Source organism: Centropristis striata, chromosome 8 (genome assembly GCF_030273125.1).
Source record: "Centropristis striata isolate RG_2023a ecotype Rhode Island chromosome 8, C.striata_1.0, whole genome shotgun sequence".
Lineage (NCBI taxonomy): Eukaryota > Metazoa > Chordata > Actinopteri > Perciformes > Serranidae > Centropristis > Centropristis striata.
Window position 1 is genome coordinate 15,649,118 of NC_081524.1, and position 20,843 is coordinate 15,669,960.

The 20,843-nt window shown below is 42.4% G+C and overlaps 1 protein-coding gene, 1 long non-coding RNA gene and 1 other non-coding gene across 5 annotated transcripts; all 3 read left to right on the top strand.

The window, feature by feature from the left end:
- Positions 1-3,317: 3,317 nt before the first annotated feature.
- Positions 3,318-3,504, top strand: LOC131977052 (U2 spliceosomal RNA). Its single transcript, XR_009394850.1, has one exon. It is a non-coding gene; the product is annotated as a U2 spliceosomal RNA (small nuclear RNA).
- A 1,015-nt stretch (positions 3,505-4,519) lies between these two features.
- Positions 4,520-6,405, top strand: LOC131976217 (uncharacterized). The gene is made up of 2 exons (XM_059339140.1): positions 4,520-4,847; positions 5,345-6,405. The coding sequence occupies exons 1-2, from the start codon at positions 4,520-4,522 to the stop codon at positions 6,403-6,405; spliced, it is 1,389 nt and encodes a 462-aa protein (XP_059195123.1).
- A 5,724-nt stretch (positions 6,406-12,129) lies between these two features.
- LOC131975848 (uncharacterized) lies at positions 12,130-17,160 on the top strand. 3 transcript variants are annotated; one of them, XR_009394760.1, is made up of 3 exons: positions 12,130-12,395; positions 15,652-16,762; positions 16,930-17,160. It is a non-coding gene; the product is annotated as an uncharacterized LOC131975848 (long non-coding RNA). The 3 variants fall into 3 exon arrangements; XR_009394761.1 differs by lacking the exon at positions 12,130-12,395 and adding an exon at positions 12,616-12,935; XR_009394762.1 differs by lacking the exon at positions 12,130-12,395 and adding an exon at positions 13,731-13,752.
- The last annotated feature ends 3,683 nt before the right edge of the window (positions 17,161-20,843 follow it).

Here is a 20,843-nt window from a genome sequence, read left to right on the forward strand (position 1 = left end):
TTGACGTGTCTTTGCCCAATAATTTGAAAACCGTTTGTCGAAACCCTTATAAAAGTCATAGCACACTTGTCATGGGCGAGCCGGTCGATTTGATACCTTTTTTGTGTATGTGCGGCCAAAACTCTGGGAGGAGTAGTCGACCGAAAAAAGACCACGGAAGAAACGGAAGAATAACTAGAAAATTTCTAAAGAAATTTTGATTGTGTGCTTGCCTCTGGACCGTCATTCTCGTGGCTCAAATCAACAGTCAAACTGGGACTCTGTCCTGAGTTCACAGACACCTCATACAAGTCTGTAGGACAAACGGTTCACAAGTTAGTAAAAGGGGGCGTGGTCACTCAAAGGGGGCGTGGCTTGAATCAGCAGTTAAAAAGGGACTCTGTCCTGAGTTCACAGACACCTCATACAAGTATCTAGGAGAAACGGTTCATTAGTTATGAAAGGGGGCGTGGCTAATCAAAAGGGGCGGGGTTATCAACCACCAGTTAAACAGGGACTTCATGCCGAGTAATCTGACATCTTATACAAGTTTCTAGGACAAACGGTTCATTAGTTATGAAAGGGGGCGTGGCTAATCAAAAAGGGCGGGAATTTATGAAATATTGTTATGTGTAAGTGGTCAGTGATGAACCATCATCATGCTTGGCAAGTTTGAGGAAGATTGGACAATGTATGGTCAAGTTATAAGGTCTCATGTTTTATGAAGTCTGTTCACTTAGAGTAAACTGACAGTTATCAGTTAGAATGTCTGTGTTGGAGGAGGGAGGGGGGAGGGGGGAAGCTTTGGTAGCTAAGCAACCACGTGGCCAGGTGGAGTCGACCAATAAGAGCAGAGCAATCAACTGAAATTAACTGCTGTTGGAGACAGTTCTGTAGACAGAGGTGGACAAACTGAAAATTCTGGCCTCGAACAGAAAGCATTTTTGGCAAAACCATAATACCAATCATTGATCCGACTTCACTTTGAGCGTCCTGAGTTCTTCCTCAACATCTACATATGTTTTTTTTTAAGAAAGATGAAAAAATAGCTTTGTTAGAGCGATTTAAAAAAACTGTTAAATTTTTTTTTTGAGAAATCTTCCTTCATTTTTAATATGGGAGCCGATGCGGCAGTTGGTGCATTTTGTTTGAGCATCTGTGCATCCTGCGCCTAAACTATAACTCTGACAGCTTTACCAGAGGATTGTGAGTGAGAGGACAAATTTTCCTACGTTTCTATGTATAAATTATTTCTGTAGAGTGAAATTTGCGGCCTGGAGCGCAGTTTTCAAATTTATTTTTTGACAATTCTTTCTCTCCCTCTACACTCTGTTTGATGACTTCCCCACTCTAGACTCTCCATAGGGTTACATTGGGGGGATTTTTTGACGTGTTTTTGCCCAATAATTTGAAAACCGTATGTCGAAACCCTTAGAAAAGTCATAGCACACTTGTCATGGGCGAGCCGGTCGGTTTGATACCTTTTTTGTGTATGTGCGGCCAAAACTCTGGGAGGAGTAGTCGGCCGAAAAAACAACACGGAAGAAACGGAAGAAAAAGAATAAAAACTAGAAAATTTCTAAAGAAATTTTGATTGTGTGCTTGCCTCTGGACCGTGACTCTCGTGGCTTATCAAAAGGGGCAGGGATTAAACAGGGACTTTCTGCTGAGTACACTGACACCTCATACAAGTCTCTAGGACAAACGGTTCATTGGTTATGAAAGGGGGCGTGGCTAATCAAAAAGGGCGGGAATTTATGAAATATTGTTATGTATAAGTGGTCAGTGATGAACCATCATCATGCTTGACAAGTTTGAGGAAGATTGGACAATGTATGGTCAAGTTATAAGGTCTCATGTTTTATGAAGAACAACATGTCTGTTTACTTAGAGTAAACTGACAGTTATCAGTTAGAATGTCTGTGTTGGAGGAGGGGAGGGGGGAGGGGGGAGGCTTTGGTAGCTAAGCAACCACGTGGCCAGGTGGAGTCGACCAATCAGAGCAGAGCAATCAACTGAAATTAACTGCTGCTTCCGCAGACAGAGGTGGACAAACTGAAAATTCTGGCCTCGAACAGAAAGCATTTTTGGCAAAACCATAATACCTATCATTGATCTGACTTCACTTTGAGCGTCCTGAGTTCTTCCTCAACGTCTACATATATTTTTTTTTAAGAAAAATGAAAAAATAGCTTTGTTAGAGCGATTTAAAAAAACACTTACATCTACTTTTTTATGAAATTTTCCTGCGTTTTTAATATGGGAGCCAATGAGGCAGTTGGTGCGTTTTGTTTGTGCATCTGTGTGTCCTGCGCCAAAACTATAACTCTGACAGCTTTACCAGAGGATTGTGAGTGAGAGGACAAATTTTCCTACGTTTCTATGTATAAATTATTTCTGTAGAGTGAAATTTGCGGCCTGGAGCGCAGTTTTCAAATTTATTTTTTGACAATTCTTTCTCTCCCTCTACACTCTGTTTGATGGCATCACCACTCTAGAGTCTCCATAGGGTTACATTGGGGGGATTTTTTGACGTGTTTTTGCCCAATAATTTGAAAACCGTTTGTCGAAACCCTTATAAAAGTCATAGCACACTTGTCATGGGCGAGCCGGTCGATTTGATACCTTTTTTGTATATGTGTGACCAAAACTCTGGGAGGAGTAGTCGACCGAAAAAACACCACGGAAGAAACGGAAGAATAATAATAAAGAGACATAAGCCCACGGAATAACAATTAGTGTGCTTTTGCAAGCAAGCACACAAAACTAGAAAATGTCTAAAGAAATTTTGATTGTGTGCTTGCCTCTGGCCCTTGATTCTCATTGATTAAATCAGCAGTTAAACAGGGACTCTGGCCTGAGTTCACAGAAACCTCATACAAGTTTCTAGGACAAATGGTTCATTAGTTAGTAAAAGGGGGCGTGGCTAATCAAAAGGGCGGGAATTTATTAAATATTGTTATGTAGAACTGGTCAGTGATGAACCATCATCATGCATGACAAGTTTGAGGCAGATTGGACAATGTATGGTCAAGTTATAAGGTATCATGCTTTATGAAAAAACGCCATGTCCTTTAAATTAGTATGGCTGTGTCCAAATGTCAAGGATCCTTCCTTGGTAGGATCCTTCCTTCAGAGTCGGGTCCTCCGAAGGCAAGGCAAGAGTCCTTCCTTTGACTGGTGTAATGCACAAATGGGACAGCCTTCGGAGTGTGCAGCTGTGCGTCATTGCGTAATTGGACGTCCTGCTTAACTTCAACGCCGCTCTCGGCCCTTTTGCTAAGATCAAGTGTAGTATCTGTTCTCATCAGTTTAATAAAAAAAAAAATAATAAATTCAGCGCCGCTCTCAGCCCTTTGGCTAAGATCGAGTGTAGTATCTGTTCTTATCAGTTTAATAAAAAAAAAATAAATAAATTCAGCGCCGCAATTTCAAAATCAGTTCACGACATGAATGTGTCTCCGGCATCAGCACTCTGACACATATTTGTGAAAATGGAAGAAGATGCTTTAAGGTTGAATCTCCACGATTTATCAAGTAAAAACCATAAAGTGGATTAAACCTGAATATTTAAGTGATCCTGGCTGAATTCAGCCGCTACTTAGTGCCATGAATGCAGCGGCGCATAATTCATCATGGAAATATGTTCTGTGATTTTTTATTTTTTATTTTACAGTACAGTACAATAACAGTTATTTATAAATAACAATAACGGATAATGGCAGACTTTCGGTCCCTGTAAACATAATAAAGAAATGTATAACTTTCTGAATGGCACAGTTGCACATAGTACATCATCATCGGACGCATATAAATTAATTAACAATAACTTTAGCGACTGAGACGGCATTAATTAACTTAACCTGCAATGTATCAAGATGACGTTTATTATCTTTAAGCTTAATATTCTGGCATTTGTTTATGTTTATGTTTTTGCTTGACTTTGAACACACGTTTTGTAAGTTATGTGATAACATTCAGTGTAAACTGAAAATATCTACATATTTAAATGCATATTGCGCCGCCGGCGTCGCTGTTTCTACGCTCGCCATTTTTAAATCTCCCGGTAGACCGGTGTGCGCAATGCTTTATGGGTAGTCGGAGCGCACGGAGGATACACAAATGCATCCTCGGAATTTGGGCAAAAGAAGGACTCTGTCCTCCGGAGCATCCTCGACATTGGGACAGTCCTTCGGCGGATGTCGATGACGTAGTGTCCTTCAAATCCAGCCGTTTGAGCATCCTTCCTTGACTTTGGGACACAGCCAATGTCTGTCTTGGAGAAGGGAGGGGGGGTCGGGGGGGGGTTGGTAGCTAAGCAACCAGGTGGCCAGGTGGAGTTGACCAATCACAGCAGTCAACTGCAATCAACTGAAATGAACTGCTGGTGGAGACAGTTCCGCCACAGTGAGCAGGCAGAGGTGGACTATTCACCCTATTCTGCGCGTCAACAAGGGGGCGCCATTTTGTTTCCGTTTTGTGTTCGAACTTCCGGTTGAGCAACGCTGTCTATTCACATTACGGTGGCTAACAGCTTAAGATGACCAGCATTATTTGTTCCGTGCGGGGCTGTCACAATAATTGGAGAAAAAGACGGGCGTCCCTGCAACAAATGTGTTTTGAGCACGGGAAAACCAGGGCTGAATGTTGTGGGGCAACATTTAACCTTTATCCTCCACCATCCACTGATGAGGCCCGGCGTATGTGGCTGAAGGCGCTAAATCTGAAGAAGCCTCCGAAAAAACCCTACATTTGTTCCTTTCATTTTGTGGATGGCAGACCATCAGCCCAACACCCATACCCCGAGAAGTGGTTGGGATATGTTCCTCCGGCGAAAAAGGCTCGTCGGATGCTTGTGAGGCTCCAAGGTAAGATGACATTTTGCCAGCGCTAACAATATCGCTAGTCGTTAGCCAGCTAGCTGCTAGCGTCTAATGAGTATAATCAGCAAATGCTATCGTCTGTTAGCAGTTGTCTGACGTTAATGATTGCTACGAGATTTATTGATGCAAGTTCCGAGTAACGTTTCCTCACAGTTAGTCCAGACACACTGAGAATAGTAGCCTACGAAATTGTACAGAGCATTGCTGTGGGCAGACTGAAAATTTCTCGTTTATTGCTTGTTTGAAGCCTTTGGGATGCTGCCATGGGGAAAATATTCAGTATAAAATTCTCACTTATTCAGATGTGCAGATACCATAGGCTACACCCGTAACTATGCCTTGATTTGACCTCAATACATGAACAGCATTACAACATAGAATTAGGTCGAGGCTTTATAATTTCCAGGACTGGCTATGTTGAAAGTCAGCAAATTGATTATCCTTAGAGTTGATTATTTACTGGTGCTGTGTTATTTCTACAGAAACACCCTCAACCAGCTTTGCAAGCCACGAGACGGATGCGATGACTGATGTCATGAGTGATGAGATGACTGATGGGATGTCACACCGTGATGCTTCTACACAGTGGATCATGGAACATCACAACTATGCTGCTGACCCACTCCATTGTCCTCACCTCCATGACCAGGCAACACAGTGTCCCGAACAACATCAGGTACACACCGAACTTCTCCGGAATGATCGGCTGTCTTTACTGTACACTGGGTTGTCACTGGATGCATTTCAGGCTTTGGCCGACGAGCTGACAGCAGGATGCAGCATCTCTCAGCTACACCCCAAGGATAAGCTGTTGATGACCCTGATGAAGCTCCGACTGAACCTATTGCAGGACGACCTCGCAGAGAGGTTCAGAGTGTCTCAGTCTGTGGTCAGTAGGGTAATCTCTCAGTGGCTGGACCTCATGGAGGAGAAGATGAGGTGCTGTGTTCCATGGCTGCCCAGGGAGACGATCCAGGCAACAATGCCACAGTGCTTCAAGGAACATTATCCATCAACAACATGCATCATCGACTGTTCTGAGACCCCTCTTCAGAAGGCTCACAATCTTGACTCAAGAGGCGAGTCTTACAGTCATTACTATGGGCAAAATACCATAAAGTTCCTCATAGCTATTGCACCATGTGGATTAATAATGTTCATCTCGCCAGCATATGGTGGGAGATGCAGTGACAAGTTCATCACAGCCAACTCAGGGTTTCTGGAGTATCTGCGTCCAGGTGATGAGGTGATGGCTGACAGAGGATTTGTTATCCAAGATCTTCTGTTTGAACGTAAAGTCAAGCTCGTCCTGCCAGCTTTCACCAGAAGAGGCCTTCCTTTGTCTGAAGAAGACACCACCAACACGAGGCGCATAGCCAACGTCCGTGTGCACGTTGAGAGGGTTATTCGCCGCCTGAAGAACTACAGAATAGTCTCTCAAACAGTGCCCATTAACCTCGCCCCGAAATTTGATAAAATTCTTAGAGTCTGTGCAGGTCTATGTAATCTTCGTGGGGACATTATACAAGAAGATGAGGAATAGGATGTTCAATGTTTATAATGTATATAAGTTTAATCAGATAAAATGTTCAATCAGTTAAAATGTTGTTTCTATTGTTCATTTTTACAAATCTATACAAAACTTGAACATATTTAGTGTTCAAGTACAATGTTCTTTCTATTGTTCATTTTTACAAATCTATACAAAACTTGAACATATTTAGTATTCAAGTACAATGTTCTTTCTATTCATTTTTACAAATCTATACAAAACTTGAACATATTTAGTATTCAAGTACAATGTTCTTTCTATTGTTCATTTTTACAAATCTATACAAAACTTGAACATATTTAGTATTCAAGTACAATGTTCTTTCTATTCATTTTTACAAATCTATACAAAACTTGAACATATTTAGTATTCAAGTACAATGTTGTTTCTATTGTTCATTTTTACAAATCTATACAAAACTTGAACATATTTAGTGTTCAAGTACAATGTTCTTTCTATTGTTCATTTTTACAAATCCATGCAAAATTTCAACATATGTTGTTCAAGTACTGTAAGTAAATCCACCATAACTTTTGTCTGTGTCTACTTTGTTGACATGAAGCTAACAGCACCTTATGACACCATGTACATGTACAAAAACTTCTTCAGAATGATCACCTGAGTATGACTTTTACTGGACTCCCCCTGGACGTATAAGGCATGTACAGTTGAAACCAGAAGTTTACATACACTATATAAAAAGACACATATGCTTTTTTTTCTCACTGTCTGACATGAAATCAGACATCAATTTTCCTGTTTTAGGTCCGTTAGGATTACCAAAATTATTTCTATTTGCTAAATGCCAGAATATTGAGAAGGATTTTTTTAGACAATTTTTTATTACTTTCTTCAAAGTCAGAAGTTTACATACACTAACATTATTATGCCTTGAAAAAAATCTGGGAAAGCCCAGATGATGATGTCATGTCTTTGGAAGCTTCTAATGAGGTTTATTGACAACATTTGAGTTAATTGAAGACACACCTGTGGATGTATTTTAAGGCACACCTGAAACACACTGCTTCTTTGTGTAACATCTTTTGACTTTCCCATGATGTTACACAAAGAAGCAGTGTGTTTCAGGTGTGCCCTAAAATACATCCACAGGTGTCTCGAATTAACTCAAATGTTGTCAATAAACCTCATTAGAAGCTTCCAAAGACATGACAGCATCATCTGGGCTTTCCCAGATTTTTTTCAAGGCATAATAATGTTAGTGTATGTAAACTTCTGACTTTGAAGAAAGTAATAAAAAAATTGTCTTAAGAAATCCTCTCATTATTCTGGCATTTAGCAAATAGAAATAATTTTGGTAATCCTAACGGACCTAAAACAGGAAAAGTGATTGTCTGATTTCATGTCAGACAGTGAGAAAAAAAAGCATATGTGTCTTTTTATATAGTGTATGTAAACTTCTGTAAGTGTAGGTGCTTACACAGGGATAAAACAGCAACAAATATGGATGAGCTCCTGGTGATAGTGTTTCTTACAGTCTAATGCTAATATGTGACGTACAGATTTTGTGAAAAGGAGCATTGCACAAGACTTGAATAAGTATTAAGTGTTACGTGTATAAAGAGTTTTTCCATGTTTACAACGCTATACAAAACTTTAACTGATATATGTATTGTAATACACAAATGTCTTTGTCAGAGAGGGTTAATAAACTTGACACATAATCAGCATTTGTTATTTTCTTTAATGTTTGAGTTAATGCTTTGACAGACTACTAAAAAATAAATTACATCAAAAAACAATGGGCATAAATAAGTACATTAATCCATAAGAACCCATGTTGACACCTGTTTAACAAACACTTTAAATCTGTTTAAATCTGCTTCGCATTTGATCGGAACACACCTTTGCAACAATCTAACAACATCTATATTGTTTTGTTAAAGTAATGGTGTCATCTGATATTTTAACCCATAAGAACCCGTGGTGACACCAGTGTAACAAACACTTTAAATCTTCTAGAATCTCTCATTCAGCTTTATGCTTGATATTAACTCATTAAATCCCTAAGCGACACATACTCAACACCCTGGTTTGGTGGTCGTGTGACTTTAACAAGAAGTGACATCTCCAAAATGTGGCTGTGACTGGAAACAGATATGTGAAATTTTTCAAAAAGCTTAATTCTTGTTTCTAGGCTAAGTTTAAATCAATTTAACAATTCTATTCCGTTAATAGGGTGTCCTTTATTGCATCTAACTTGTTCTGACCATATTTCTAGAACAAATTTAAGTCAAAATGTTGATAGGTTATGGAGATGCAAAAGAGAAAGGCAAATTTATGTCTCTGTTTTGTGTGTCTAGTTTTTTACTGTTTTAAAATAAGAAATATCATCAACATAAATACCATAAACGCCCATTGTAACGTATATGGCACATCACAGATCATTTGACTGACATTTAGGGGTAGTATTTTTTTTTTTTTTAAACATCAGAAATGTGTTTTATGTGGTCCACTTATAGAACATATCCTTTAAGGATGACTAGGTCTGGGTGTAATCATTTGCATAACTGCATATAACGCTCACAGAGCAACAGGCGACCTTCACTATACTCATCTGAAACAAAAGGAAGCATGTCTCTGAAATAGAAGGATCTTAGTCTAGCCACAGTCTTTACACAGAAAGCCTCATCATATGGGATGTGAAGCATCACCTGTTTTGAATGAGACCAAATTAATAACTTGCATGCCTTTAGCTTTGTACAGAACAAGCCAATTTGAATTTGAATGTAGAAGCCACGGGGGCCATTAGGCTGTAACTTTGGAATACCCTCGACAATCTTAACATCATATTTTTTGTCATGACTTCCTATTAAGTCCTCCAGTGTTTCATTTGCCTTAAGGAAAGGACATTTAATTTCCAGCAGCTCCCCTGAACTCAGAACCCCATCGGGGCTGGCTGACAGCCAGGGCTCTCCAGGACACAAGACTGTGCCATGGCGTGTTACCTTGTAGCCACTGTCTGCTAGCCACTTCAGGGCCAACACCTCACCCTCCACGCCATGTCTGGTAGCAGCATTGCCATGAAAACGAGGGAAAGCATGTTGCTGTAGAAACACTTGGGGGCTGCTTCTGACCGGTACCTTTTTTGCAGAGCTGGCAGTAACTCTTAATCTGCGAGAGTCATGCCAGAGATGTGAGGCACTCTGCTCCCGAGTCAGCAGCTCCAGTCTCCCTGAGTCTATCTTCACAAACTCCTCATAAAATGCAGAGCAGGGAGGGCAGATGTTGGAGCCATCATGGTCTGCATGGGTTGCTGCTGGAGGCTCCAGAAGGTTCATGGCTGGTGTTTCAGCATTCACACACTTGTACAGCAGACTTGACATGGGCAGCTTCAAGTGTTTCAGTCCATCACGGAGAGCCTCTTGGGTCTGGAAAAGAGGGGTGGGAGGCAGAGGTAGATGATGGGGCCTCACATCAGGTGCTTGGAAAGCATCATTGGCCCTATGGTGGGTAAAGGAAATTTCAGCCAGCAGCTTCGGTGTGATGTTCCTTTGGGTCCCGCTATTCCATTGCCGCTGCTCATCAGTACTGGCAACTCCTGTCAGGCCATTGGACACTGCATTTTCAACCTAAAACCATAAATTTGTGTAATTATAATGCATAGTAATAAATTGCTATCAATAGTTATGATCACAACCCAAATGAAGTGACAAATTATTTTACCTTTACTTTTAAATTGTAAATCAATATTATTCATGACCTTACCTTGTTCCAGGCAAGTGATTAGACGTTTCAGGGTTGTCAACTTTCATTTTTTTCAGTATGGGATTAGCAGTAAGCATACGACAAATGTATGCACACATTTCTATGATGTCCAGTTTCTTTGGTTATGATATTCCTCCAAGGTAACCCCCACCCTCCAGACAGTGACGGCTAATGCTATAAAATTTATTAATCCCATACCACATTACATGAATATTGACAACCCATGCTGGACCCTCCATTGGGAGTGAACAGCTAACCTACCTTTTAGATGTTGTCATAGGCCTGCCAGTATAGTTCACATCAATTGTTCATAGTAAAATGTCAAGTAAAATAACTTGTAAATACCAAGTAAAATGTATACTTACCATAATTCAATTTAAGGTATACTGTAGTTGATATCTTTAATAAAAAGTTACTTACCTGAAGTCCTTACTTACCTTAGTTCTTGTAACCATTACGGGATTAGACAACTTACAAATGGTCACCAGTTCAGCAGCTGTTTGTCCAAAGACAAAATATGTTAATATCATCAGATACACTCAACAAACAACGTGTTGACAAACAGAAAAGCATGGGATGCGCGTGCATGACAACTACCATAACATGCACAAGAAACTAGTGGTACTGCTATAACTCTTGAGTACGAGTGCGAGAAACTCGGTCTAACCAACATTGCATAGCACCATATAATATGTAATACAAACAATTGCTTTCCTTGCGTGTTATGGGAAAAGAAATACGGGAGAATCGCAGTCTTCGCATAAAGCTAATGCTAGCTACCTTGCAGATTCAGGTGTCCTAACATTAACCTAGTAACAGTTCTTACAAGTTGACAGCTTCTCATTTTCTTTGCTAAGTCGTCAAAAATCAACTAATAATGTAATTACACAGATGTCTGAGACATTAAATGATGCTGAATAACAGGCTTACCTTCCACAAAATTGCTGCGGCGTGGCTACAAGACCTCCCAAGGCCGGCTATCCAGGTGCACCCGGTTGTCTCCACGGCTCCATCGGTCCTGGTTAACACCCATGCACTGTGGCTTGGTGCGCTTGCCTGGCTGGGGTTGACTGCAGCTTTCAAAAATACATAATCCTCCTTCTCACTCTCGCAATGTACAACACGACCGACCTTTCCACTGTGAAGGTACTGGTAAGCCTCCGTGCTCTTAAAATTCTTCATCGCCGACCCATCGACGCCCACCGAAAGCACTAAATAATTAAAAATATCTCCATATGACACCTGAGGCCATCGCCGCATATCATCCACCCACTCAGTGGAGTTCCTTAACCTCGGGTGGCGAAGAACAATTCCTCCATCCGACCTTTTAATGTTGATTTTTGTCTCTACCCACGTTAGCCTCTCCATCTTACTTAGCTGGGGTTTTCAATGTAGCTAACTAGCCGTTGGTAGCCTACCGGAAGTTCCCACACAATCCGGAAGTAAAAAAATGTAGAAAATGGGCGTGGCTGAATAAGGTGAATAGCGTCATATTTGCGTCATTGTTTGATCTTCGCGCACATATTCAGCAACTGAGTGAAGCAGACTCTCCCCCGTGCTCGCTCTCGATGGAGCTCTGCTCCCGCGGAGCGAGGACTCTTTACACATTGGGGGCGGGGCCAAGGCTGACCCCAGGCCTCTTATGATTGGTCATTTTCCAGCCCTCCACGTGGCTGCCTTTTCAGTTTACTGCTGACAGCTGGTAGCGGCGGCATCAATTAAACAACAACAACGGTTGTTTCATGACGTTCACGACCACAACTCTACGCTTCATCACTGACAATGAAAAGGTTAAAAAAATGCTGTTTCTTGTTTCTAAATGATCATACAGTGGTTAAAGTGTTAGATCCATGGGTTTGCCGTGACACCGAGCAGAGACCTGCAGTCCAGCGGTGCAGGCTGTCTCTCTGAAGCAGAGGATGGCGGTCGTCTTGATTTATGTCAGTCTTCTCAGACAGCCCACAAACATTGGAAGACTTTCTGATCAGAGACTGGAGCGGTGGTCCGGAGAGAGGAGGATGTGGAGCCGGAGCTCGTCTGGGGGGCGGAGCTCGGCAGCACCTGGTGTCGTTGTGTCCTGAGTCTGAATCTGCTGTCAGGAGGCTGACCTGGACCATACCATGCGTGGTGAAGCATGTGTAACAAATGTTCGCACATTTGGAGTACTGTGCCGGGAAGAGGACGTGCTGTCCCTGAAGGATGTCCGAGCTGAAAGATGTCCGAGCGGAGACACCGGAGCGTCCTGTCAACAGCAGGTAACTAGGTCAAGCTAACTACCGTCAGTAATCGCCGGTGGTTTAACGTAAAATATAATAAATAAACGCTAAACGTGAGACAGAAATATGATGGAGAAGATGCGAACAATGTTTCCATTTTCAATAGTTATCAGACGAAAACGTTTTAGTTTATGTCGCTCCATGCTAACGGTAATGGCTAATTACTAGCTAACATTAGCGTTAGCTAACAATGACATCAAATGGCCGGCTAGGTTGAAAGAACACGTTTTCTTGTGGACGAAAGAGTGTGATGCAAAACATGTCTGAGAAGTCTGGGTGACAACATGATTTTTTTTTTTAGCTAGCTACTGTCAATACTTCTGTTGAGCAGAAGCTGCTTTTTTTATTTTAAAAATCTGCCACTACACATGGAGACGCATTTGAAGCAGTTAGGCCAAGTAAAGGAATAGCGCATGCTAAACTGCACACATCACAAGAATATAGCCTGCAAGATGTGGTGAGGGAGGTCGCGGAATTTAGGATAACCCGACTGACTGACGTGGAGAACGTGGAGTCACGGTAAGAAATAATAAGTAAAAATAATCATTTCTTTAGAGGTTTGCATCAGCTGTGATGAGCTCCTCTGGCCAAGAATTAAATGATGTTGATGTGGAATTATTTGGGTTTTAAGACAGGTGTTTTTTTATATTATTGTGGTTACTTTTTCATTTTTGACAGTCATTTCAGACCAATCCTGAGCTGCAGATATGTTCATGTTTAGGCTCAGAGTGGTGAGGGTATTTATGAGGGCTGCTGTTTGAGGTGAAAGGTGTGTTTAATAAGAGGCTCACAGAGGGACAGAGTCGGACAGCTGCGTTTCAATTATTGTGTTTGTGTATAGGTTTGTTTTGGAGTATGGACATAGTTGATGACTTAATACCTGCTGACTTCACTTGACCTGTCTCACTGCCTGTCTGTCACTGCGGTGGATTGATGCCGCTGTACTGTACTGAGTGTTGTGCTCTCAGTAGAGCTCCGGTTATAACGGCGGTGAAATTAAAAACACTCCAGCGTCTGTAGTTAGCATTTTCTGGAGGAAGTCCAGAGTCATTAATGAGATGTTGATTCTCTTCCGGTTATATCACTTGATTACGCGTGAATTCGCGAGATTCACTGATACACTGCACTCTGTTGGAAGAGCATTTAATTGTTCTGCCTCTCACTTCACGCCGCTCACTTAGAGATTGGATAATCTTCCACGGCACACCTGATGATTTCTTACGGCACAGTTGTGTGCCGCGGAACAGCTGTTGGGGATCACAGGATTGGAGCACAGTTATGGGGCGAATCTGATTGGCTTCTTGTGTTTTGCTCAAAGCTGGCGGGACTCGGCGAGGTAAGAAGACATACTACTAGCATACTACCGTTACAATTGTGCCTTATAATGTTAGCATTTTCATATTTTAACTTTTAAACTACTGTCGAAAATTTTGTGAAATGTAATTGCAAGTTATTTGAGTTTCATTTGGACGATGTTTGTCATTTTATTTTGCTAATTTATTCGCGGCTACTGGTCTTAGGTCTGAGCTAGCGCTCTCTAGCGAGCTAGCTTTAGCATCATGTCGAAGCAATTTATAAATGGTCCGTCGAGGCAGAATATCTTTACAGTTACTCCATGTTACAGTTACCATGATGCTAACAGTTGTTATAACAGTAGATGTGTCTGGTGTTAGCAAACACTATTGATTCTAAGAGTGCATTGCATGGTTTGACTGATTTGATGCTACTGACAGACAGCCGATAATGCATTGTGAGTTGATAATCTAGGCCACAACAGTTTATGATTGCTGTGTTTTGTCTTGTGTCTATCTGGGAAGGTGTCATTATGCTAATAATAATATAATAATGCAAAAAAAATGCCAGCTCATGCTATTTTCCTTGATTAATGTTGTCTAAATGCCATTTTTAATGTAGGGTTTGTGTACAATTTTGGCCTGACAAATTTTTTTTAAACTGTGATATGTAGCTAATTGTATGTGGATTTTGATGGTAGCTTCTTGATAATAGTCCTGTTTTTTGTGAGGATGTTTTGGTATTCTTATGTAATAAGGTGTGATAGTAATACCAATGTCATACTCATCAATGGCTAAATTTGAACATTTGGTGTATTTGGATAATATTAAACTGAAACTCATGTCACTTGGTAATGAGAGGTTAAAAAGAAAAGATAATCATGGGGATATACATTTAACCATGGAGTCAGGGCTGTAGAAATTTACTGTAATGATGAACTGGTAGTTTACTTCACCATTTAAGATTTACATTGTGTCAATGTCAATGTTACTCACTACTGTTAGCAGACTATTACCCAAACTATTACCATTTCTTTTTTTCCAATTTGTCATGTCAACTGGTACCTGAAGTATGTGCTCCTGTGACTAATATTAATGTACTCTCTCTCTCTCTGTGTGTGTGTGTGAGTGAGTGAGTGAGTGAGTGAGTGAGATTGGAAGTTGAAAATGTAGGCTTAAACAGCTTTGGATTAATTTGTTTGTGTGTGTGTGTGTGTCCTCAAGTGGTGCTGTGAAGCATTTTCATTGTAGGCTTTAATCCTGTTTTCTTCTGATATTAATACTGCAGTACTATTTTGATAATAGAGGTTATTATGTAATAAAGTGTATTTGTAATACCAGAGTCATAGCCATTAATGTCTTAAATTAGGCCTCATTTCAAGAGAGAAAAAAGTAAAAAGAAAACCCCTGTATACTTTTTTCAATAGTAATGGAAAAAAATAATTCTTGATGGGAATGCACAGAGTAGGTCATGTCAACTTTTAGTGAAGCTTATGTTTTGATATTTGTATATTTGAATAAAATTGACCAATATTAATGAAAAAAATATGAAAATGAAATATACATTTTTTTGGTCATGAGTTACCTTAAAAGGTGAGAAAAAAGTTGGTAAATTTTTTTTCTACATTTCCTAAAACCAGTCTTATGTCATGAGGTCCTTTTTGACCCCTGAGGACCATGGGTGCTATAAAAATGTATAAAACACGTAAAAATGTATGAAGAAAGTTAACATTTATATTATCTATAAAGGATGCAGAGGGGCACATATGCTGAAAATTTTGCTGTGTTTCTAGAGGTGCTATGTGTGTATTTAATTCTAATGATTATATTCAGCTTTATACTGATTTTTATGAATAAGTGATGCATTAATTCAGTTATTTAAAGCATTAATTACACATTATTATTACATTGCTGCAATGCTCACGGTTGTCATCCTGTTCTAGATAAACACTACTTCACCTAAGAGACTTGAGTATCCAGTTCTTCATTGACCTTCAGCATTCAGTTGTTTGTCTTCACCTTTTCAGGTAAGCAATTAAAAAAAATGCTTTTGTAATGTTGAGAAACACTGAAATTATTATTCATAAAAAACTTTCAACCACTGTTCTGTGATGTCACGTATAGTGATATACAAATATATCTGAAGGAAAGGTGTATTTGGGATAATCAATATTATTAGTATTATTCATGTATTTATTCATTTTTAAATCAGAGAATGGGGGAAAATAGATTATTAGTACAAAAACTAGTAACTAGTAAAAAAAAAAATTGGTAACAATAATGTTCATTCATTAATTGACGCTTGGTCAAACTCTCATCTAATTAAGTATTGCTGTCTCATTAATGTATTTATTTATTTTGTCGGCTAAAACCTGAGGAGAAGAAGAAGATGACTTTATTAATCCCACAATGGGGAAATTCAACCTCTGCATTTAACCCATCCTTTTTTACACACAAGTGAACACACCATGCAAGGAGCAGTGGGCAGCACATTACTGCGCCGGAAGCCATCACCATGTTGTTTTTTCACATCAGAATAAGTATTTCACATGATGCAGATCTTTCAGCATATGGTCCTCAATATATAGTATAGAAGTCACTGTATTTTCTGACTTTTCCAGGTTTCCTGTGTCCAGCATCTTCAAGACAGACTAAGCTAACTTTTCATATTTTTTGCACATTTATATTTAGGTTAGGTTTATAGTAGAGTATTTAGTTTGTATAGTTTAGCTTTTTATGCTGGTCTAGGGACAGTTAAGTTAGCAAATTAATTTAGTTCAGATCACTTACAGTTGCATATTATTGTTACAATTGTGTTATTTTGTGAGTTATTGTTGTACAGGCTATTGTATATTGCAGGACCAAGTGAGACGAGGAAGACCACTGCTTCCAAGATGCCGCGCTCAGAAAGTGCGTTGGACAAGTCTCGACCTTGCAGATCCTGCCCCACTGAGCCCAACCACTTCCGACCATGGGGTACCTCAAAGACCTCCGTCAACCAGCCGGCTGTGGATGATGGATAACGCACCCACAACTCCTTCTCCAGTCTACAAGGTATGGGTTTGTTTTTTCCCCCATCACAGTGGACACAGACGTGGCCTGATAATACAATCTGCTGTCTTAACTACTTCCTTTGAATAATACAATATTAATTCACAATTGAGTATTTATAATGTATGAATAAATTTGGTATTGTGTGTCATCTGGTTCTGAAAATACAGACACCCCCACAGTCCAAGAACAGCTGGATGACCTCTGGACCCACTTGCCCCCGTTCACCAGTTGAAAAGATAGGCTTTTTAAAAAATTCTTCAATTGTTAATTCTGCACAAAGTGATACACAAAACATTGTATGTCTTCCATTTCAACAAACACAAACATGAAATGTATATTTCAATACATAACTTAATGCAAATCAATCATACTAAACATCATCTTTTTTTTTAAACCAACCATTGCACGCACTTCCATCCAAGGAGAGGTTGCATCTTGATGGTAACTTTTTAGATTAACAAAACTTTTGTGAGATTTGTAATTGTTGTTTCTGGGGAGGGGGCGGAGAGGGTAAGTCTAAACATTGCATGCAAGAGACCAACACCGGTGTCTCAGGGGAAAGCTATCTGTATACACAAGTATCAATCTACTTGGTTGCTTCAAAATTTTACGATAGTTTTGCAATTCCTGACCCAGAGAGAAGCACATCAAACAAACAAAAAAAGCAGATTAGATTAGATTAGATTAGATGGTAGATTTTCAAGGCCTTTCAATGACATTAACATTATTTTCAATGACATTCATTTTGCAATTAACGTTAGTTTTATCTTCTAAAACATAACTATAATGACATTCAAATGTACCGGCAGTCACCGGTTCGCATGGTCTTAGCGGGAGAGTTACTGGTTTGCATGGTCTCAGAGGCAGAGTTACTGGTTCACATGGTCTCAGCGACAAAGTTACTGCTTCACATGGTCTCAGCGGCAGAGTTACTGGTTCATATGGTCTCAGCGACAGAGTCACCGGTTCACATGGTCTCTCAGCGACACAGTCGCCGGTTCGCATGGTCTCGGTGGCAGTCGCCGGTTCACATGGTCTCAGTAGCATTCGCCGGTTCGCGTGGTGTCAGTGGCAGTCGCCGGTTCGCATGGTCTTAGCGGGAGAATTACTGGTTTGCATGGTCTTAGAGGCAGAGTTACTGGTTCACATGGTCTCAGCGACAAAGTTACTGCTTCACATGGTCTCAGCGGCAGAGTTACTGGTTCACATGGTCTCAGCGACAGAGTCACCGGTTCACATGGTCTCTCAGCGACACAGTCGCCGGTTCGCATGGTCTCGGTGGCAGTCGCCGGTTCGCATGGTCTCAGTAGCAGTCGCCGGTTCGCATGGTCTCAGTGGCAGTCGCCGGTTCGCATGGTCTTAGCGGGAGAGTTACTGGTTTGCATGGTCTCGGAGGCAGAGTTACTGGTTCACATGGTCTCAGCGACAAAGTTACTGGTTCACATGGTCTCAGCGACAGAGTTACTGGTTCACATGGTCTCAGCGACAGAGTCACCGGTTCACATGGTCTCTCAGCGACACAGTCGCCGGTTCGCATGGTCTCGGTGGCAGTCGCCGGTTCACATGGTCTCAGTAGCAGTCGCCGGTTCGCATGGTCTCAGTGGCAGTCGCCGGTTCGCATGGTCTTAGCGGGAGAGTTACTGGTTTGCATGTTTTCAGAGGCAGAGTTACTGGTTCACATGGTCTTAGCGGGAGAGTTACTGGTTTGCATGGTTTCAGAGGCAGAGTTACTGGTTCACATGGTCTCAGCGACAAAGTTACTGCTTCACATGGTCTCAGCGGCAGAGTTACTGGTTCACATGGTCTCAGCGACAGAGTCACCGGTTCACATGGTCTCTCAGCGACACAGTCGCCGGTTCGCATGGTCTCGGTGGCAGTCGCCGGTTCACATGGTCTCAGTAGCAGTCGCCGGTTCGCGTGGTCTCAGTGGCAGTCGCCGGTTCGCATGGTCTTAGCGGGAGAATTACTGGTTTGCATGGTCTTAGAGGCACAGTTACTGGTTCACATGGTCTCAGCGACAAAGTTACTGCTTCCCATGGTCTCAGCGGCAGAGTTACTGGTTCACATGGTCTCAGCGACAGAGTCACCGGTTCACATGGTCTCTCAGCGACACAGTCGCCGGTTCGCATGGTCTCGGTGGCAGTCGCCGGTTCGCATGTTCTCAGTAGCAGTCGCCGGTTCGCATGGTCTCAGTGGCAGTCGCCGGTTCGCATGGTCTTAGCGGGAGAGTTACTGGTTTGCATGGTCTCGGAGGCAGAGTTACTGGTTCACATGGTCTCAGCGACAAAGTTACTGGTTCACATGGTCTCAGCGACAGAGTCACCGGTTCACATGGTCTCTCAGCGACAGAGTCACCGGTTCACATGGTCTCTCAGCGACACAGTCGCCGGTTCGCATGGTCTCGGTGGCAGTCGCCGGTTCACATGGTCTCAGTAGCAGTCGCCGGTTCGCATGGTCTCAGTGGCAGTCGCCGGTTCGCATGGTCTTAGCGGGAGAGTTACTGGTTTGCATGGTCTCGGAGGCAGAGTTACTGGTTCACATGGTCTCAGCGACAAAGTTACTGGTTCACATGGTCTCAGCGACAGAGTTACTGGTTCACATGGTCTCAGCGACAGAGTCACCGGTTCACATGGTCTCTCAGCGACACAGTCGCCGGTTCGCATGGTCTCGGTGGCAGTCGCCGGTTCACATGGTCTCAGTAGCAGTCGCCGGTTCGCATGGTCTCAGTGGCAGTCGCCGGTTCGCATGGTCTTAGCGGGAGAGTTACTGGTTTGCATGGTCTCGGAGGCAGAGTTACTGGTTCACATGGTCTCAGCGACAAAGTTACTGGTTCACATGGTCTCAGCGACAGAGTTACTGGTTCACATGGTCTCAGCGACAGAGTCACCGGTTCACATGGTCTCTCAGCGACACAGTCGCCGGTTCGCATGGTCTCGGTGGCAGTCGCCGGTTCACATGGTCTCAGTAGCAGTCGCCGGTTCGCATGGTCTCAGTGGCAGTCGCCGGTTCGCATGGTCTTAGCGGGAGAGTTACTGGTTTGCATGTTTTCAGAGGCAGAGTTACTGGTTCACATGGTCTTAGCGGGAGAGTTACTGGTTTGCATGGTTTCAGAGGCAGAGTTACTGGTTCACATGGTCTCAGCGACAAAGTTACTGCTTCACATGGTCTCAGCGGCAGAGTTACTGGTTCACATGGTCTCAGCGACAGAGTCACCGGTTCACATGGTCTCTCAGCGACACAGTCGCCGGTTCGCATGGTCTCGGTGGCAGTCGCCGGTTCACATGGTCTCAGTAGCAGTCGCCGGTTCGCGTGGTCTCAGTGGCAGTCGCCGGTTCGCATGGTCTTAGCGGGAGAATTACTGGTTTGCATGGTCTTAGAGGCACAGTTACTGGTTCAAATGGTCTCAGCGACAAAGTTACTGCTTCACATGGTCTCAGCGGCAGAGTTACTGGTTCACATGGTCTCAGCGACAGAGTCACCGGTTCACATGGTCTCTCAGCGACACAGTCGCCGGTTCGCATGGTCTCAGTGGCAGTCGCCGGTTCGCATGGTCTTAGCGGGAGAGTTACTGGTTTGCATGGTCTCGGAGGCAGAGTTACTGGTTCACATGGTCTCAGCGACAAAGTTACTGGTTCACATGGTCTCAGCGACAGAGTTACTGGTTCACATGGTCTCAGCGACAGAGTCACCGGTTCACATGGTCTCTCAGCGACACAGTCGCCGGTTCGCATGGTCTCGGTGGCAGTCGCCGGTTCACATGGTCTCAGTAGCAGTCGCCGGTTCGCATGGTCTCAGTGGCAGTCGCCGGTTCGCATGGTCTTAGCGGGAGAGTTACTGGTTTGCATGGTCTCGGAGGCAGAGTTACTGGTTCACATGGTCTCAGCGACAAAGTTACTGGTTCACATGGTCTCAGCGACAGAGTTACTGGTTCACATGGTCTCAGCGACAGAGTCACCGGTTCACATGGTCTCTCAGCGACACAGTCGCCGGTTCGCATGGTCTCGGTGGCAGTCGCCGGTTCGCATGGTCTCAGTAGCAGTCGCCGGTTCGCATGGTCTCAGTGGCAGTCGCCGGTTCGCAT

Excerpts from the sequence above, each read along its gene's own strand:
- LOC131976217 (XM_059339140.1), top strand. The coding sequence starts at position 4,520 with ATGACCAGCATTATTTGTTCCGTGCGGGGCTGTCACAATAATTGGAGA. Across the intron at positions 4,848-5,344 it reads GATGCTTGTGAGGCTCCAAG|AAACACCCTCAACCAGCTTT; the intron begins GTAAGATGACAT and ends TTATTTCTACAG.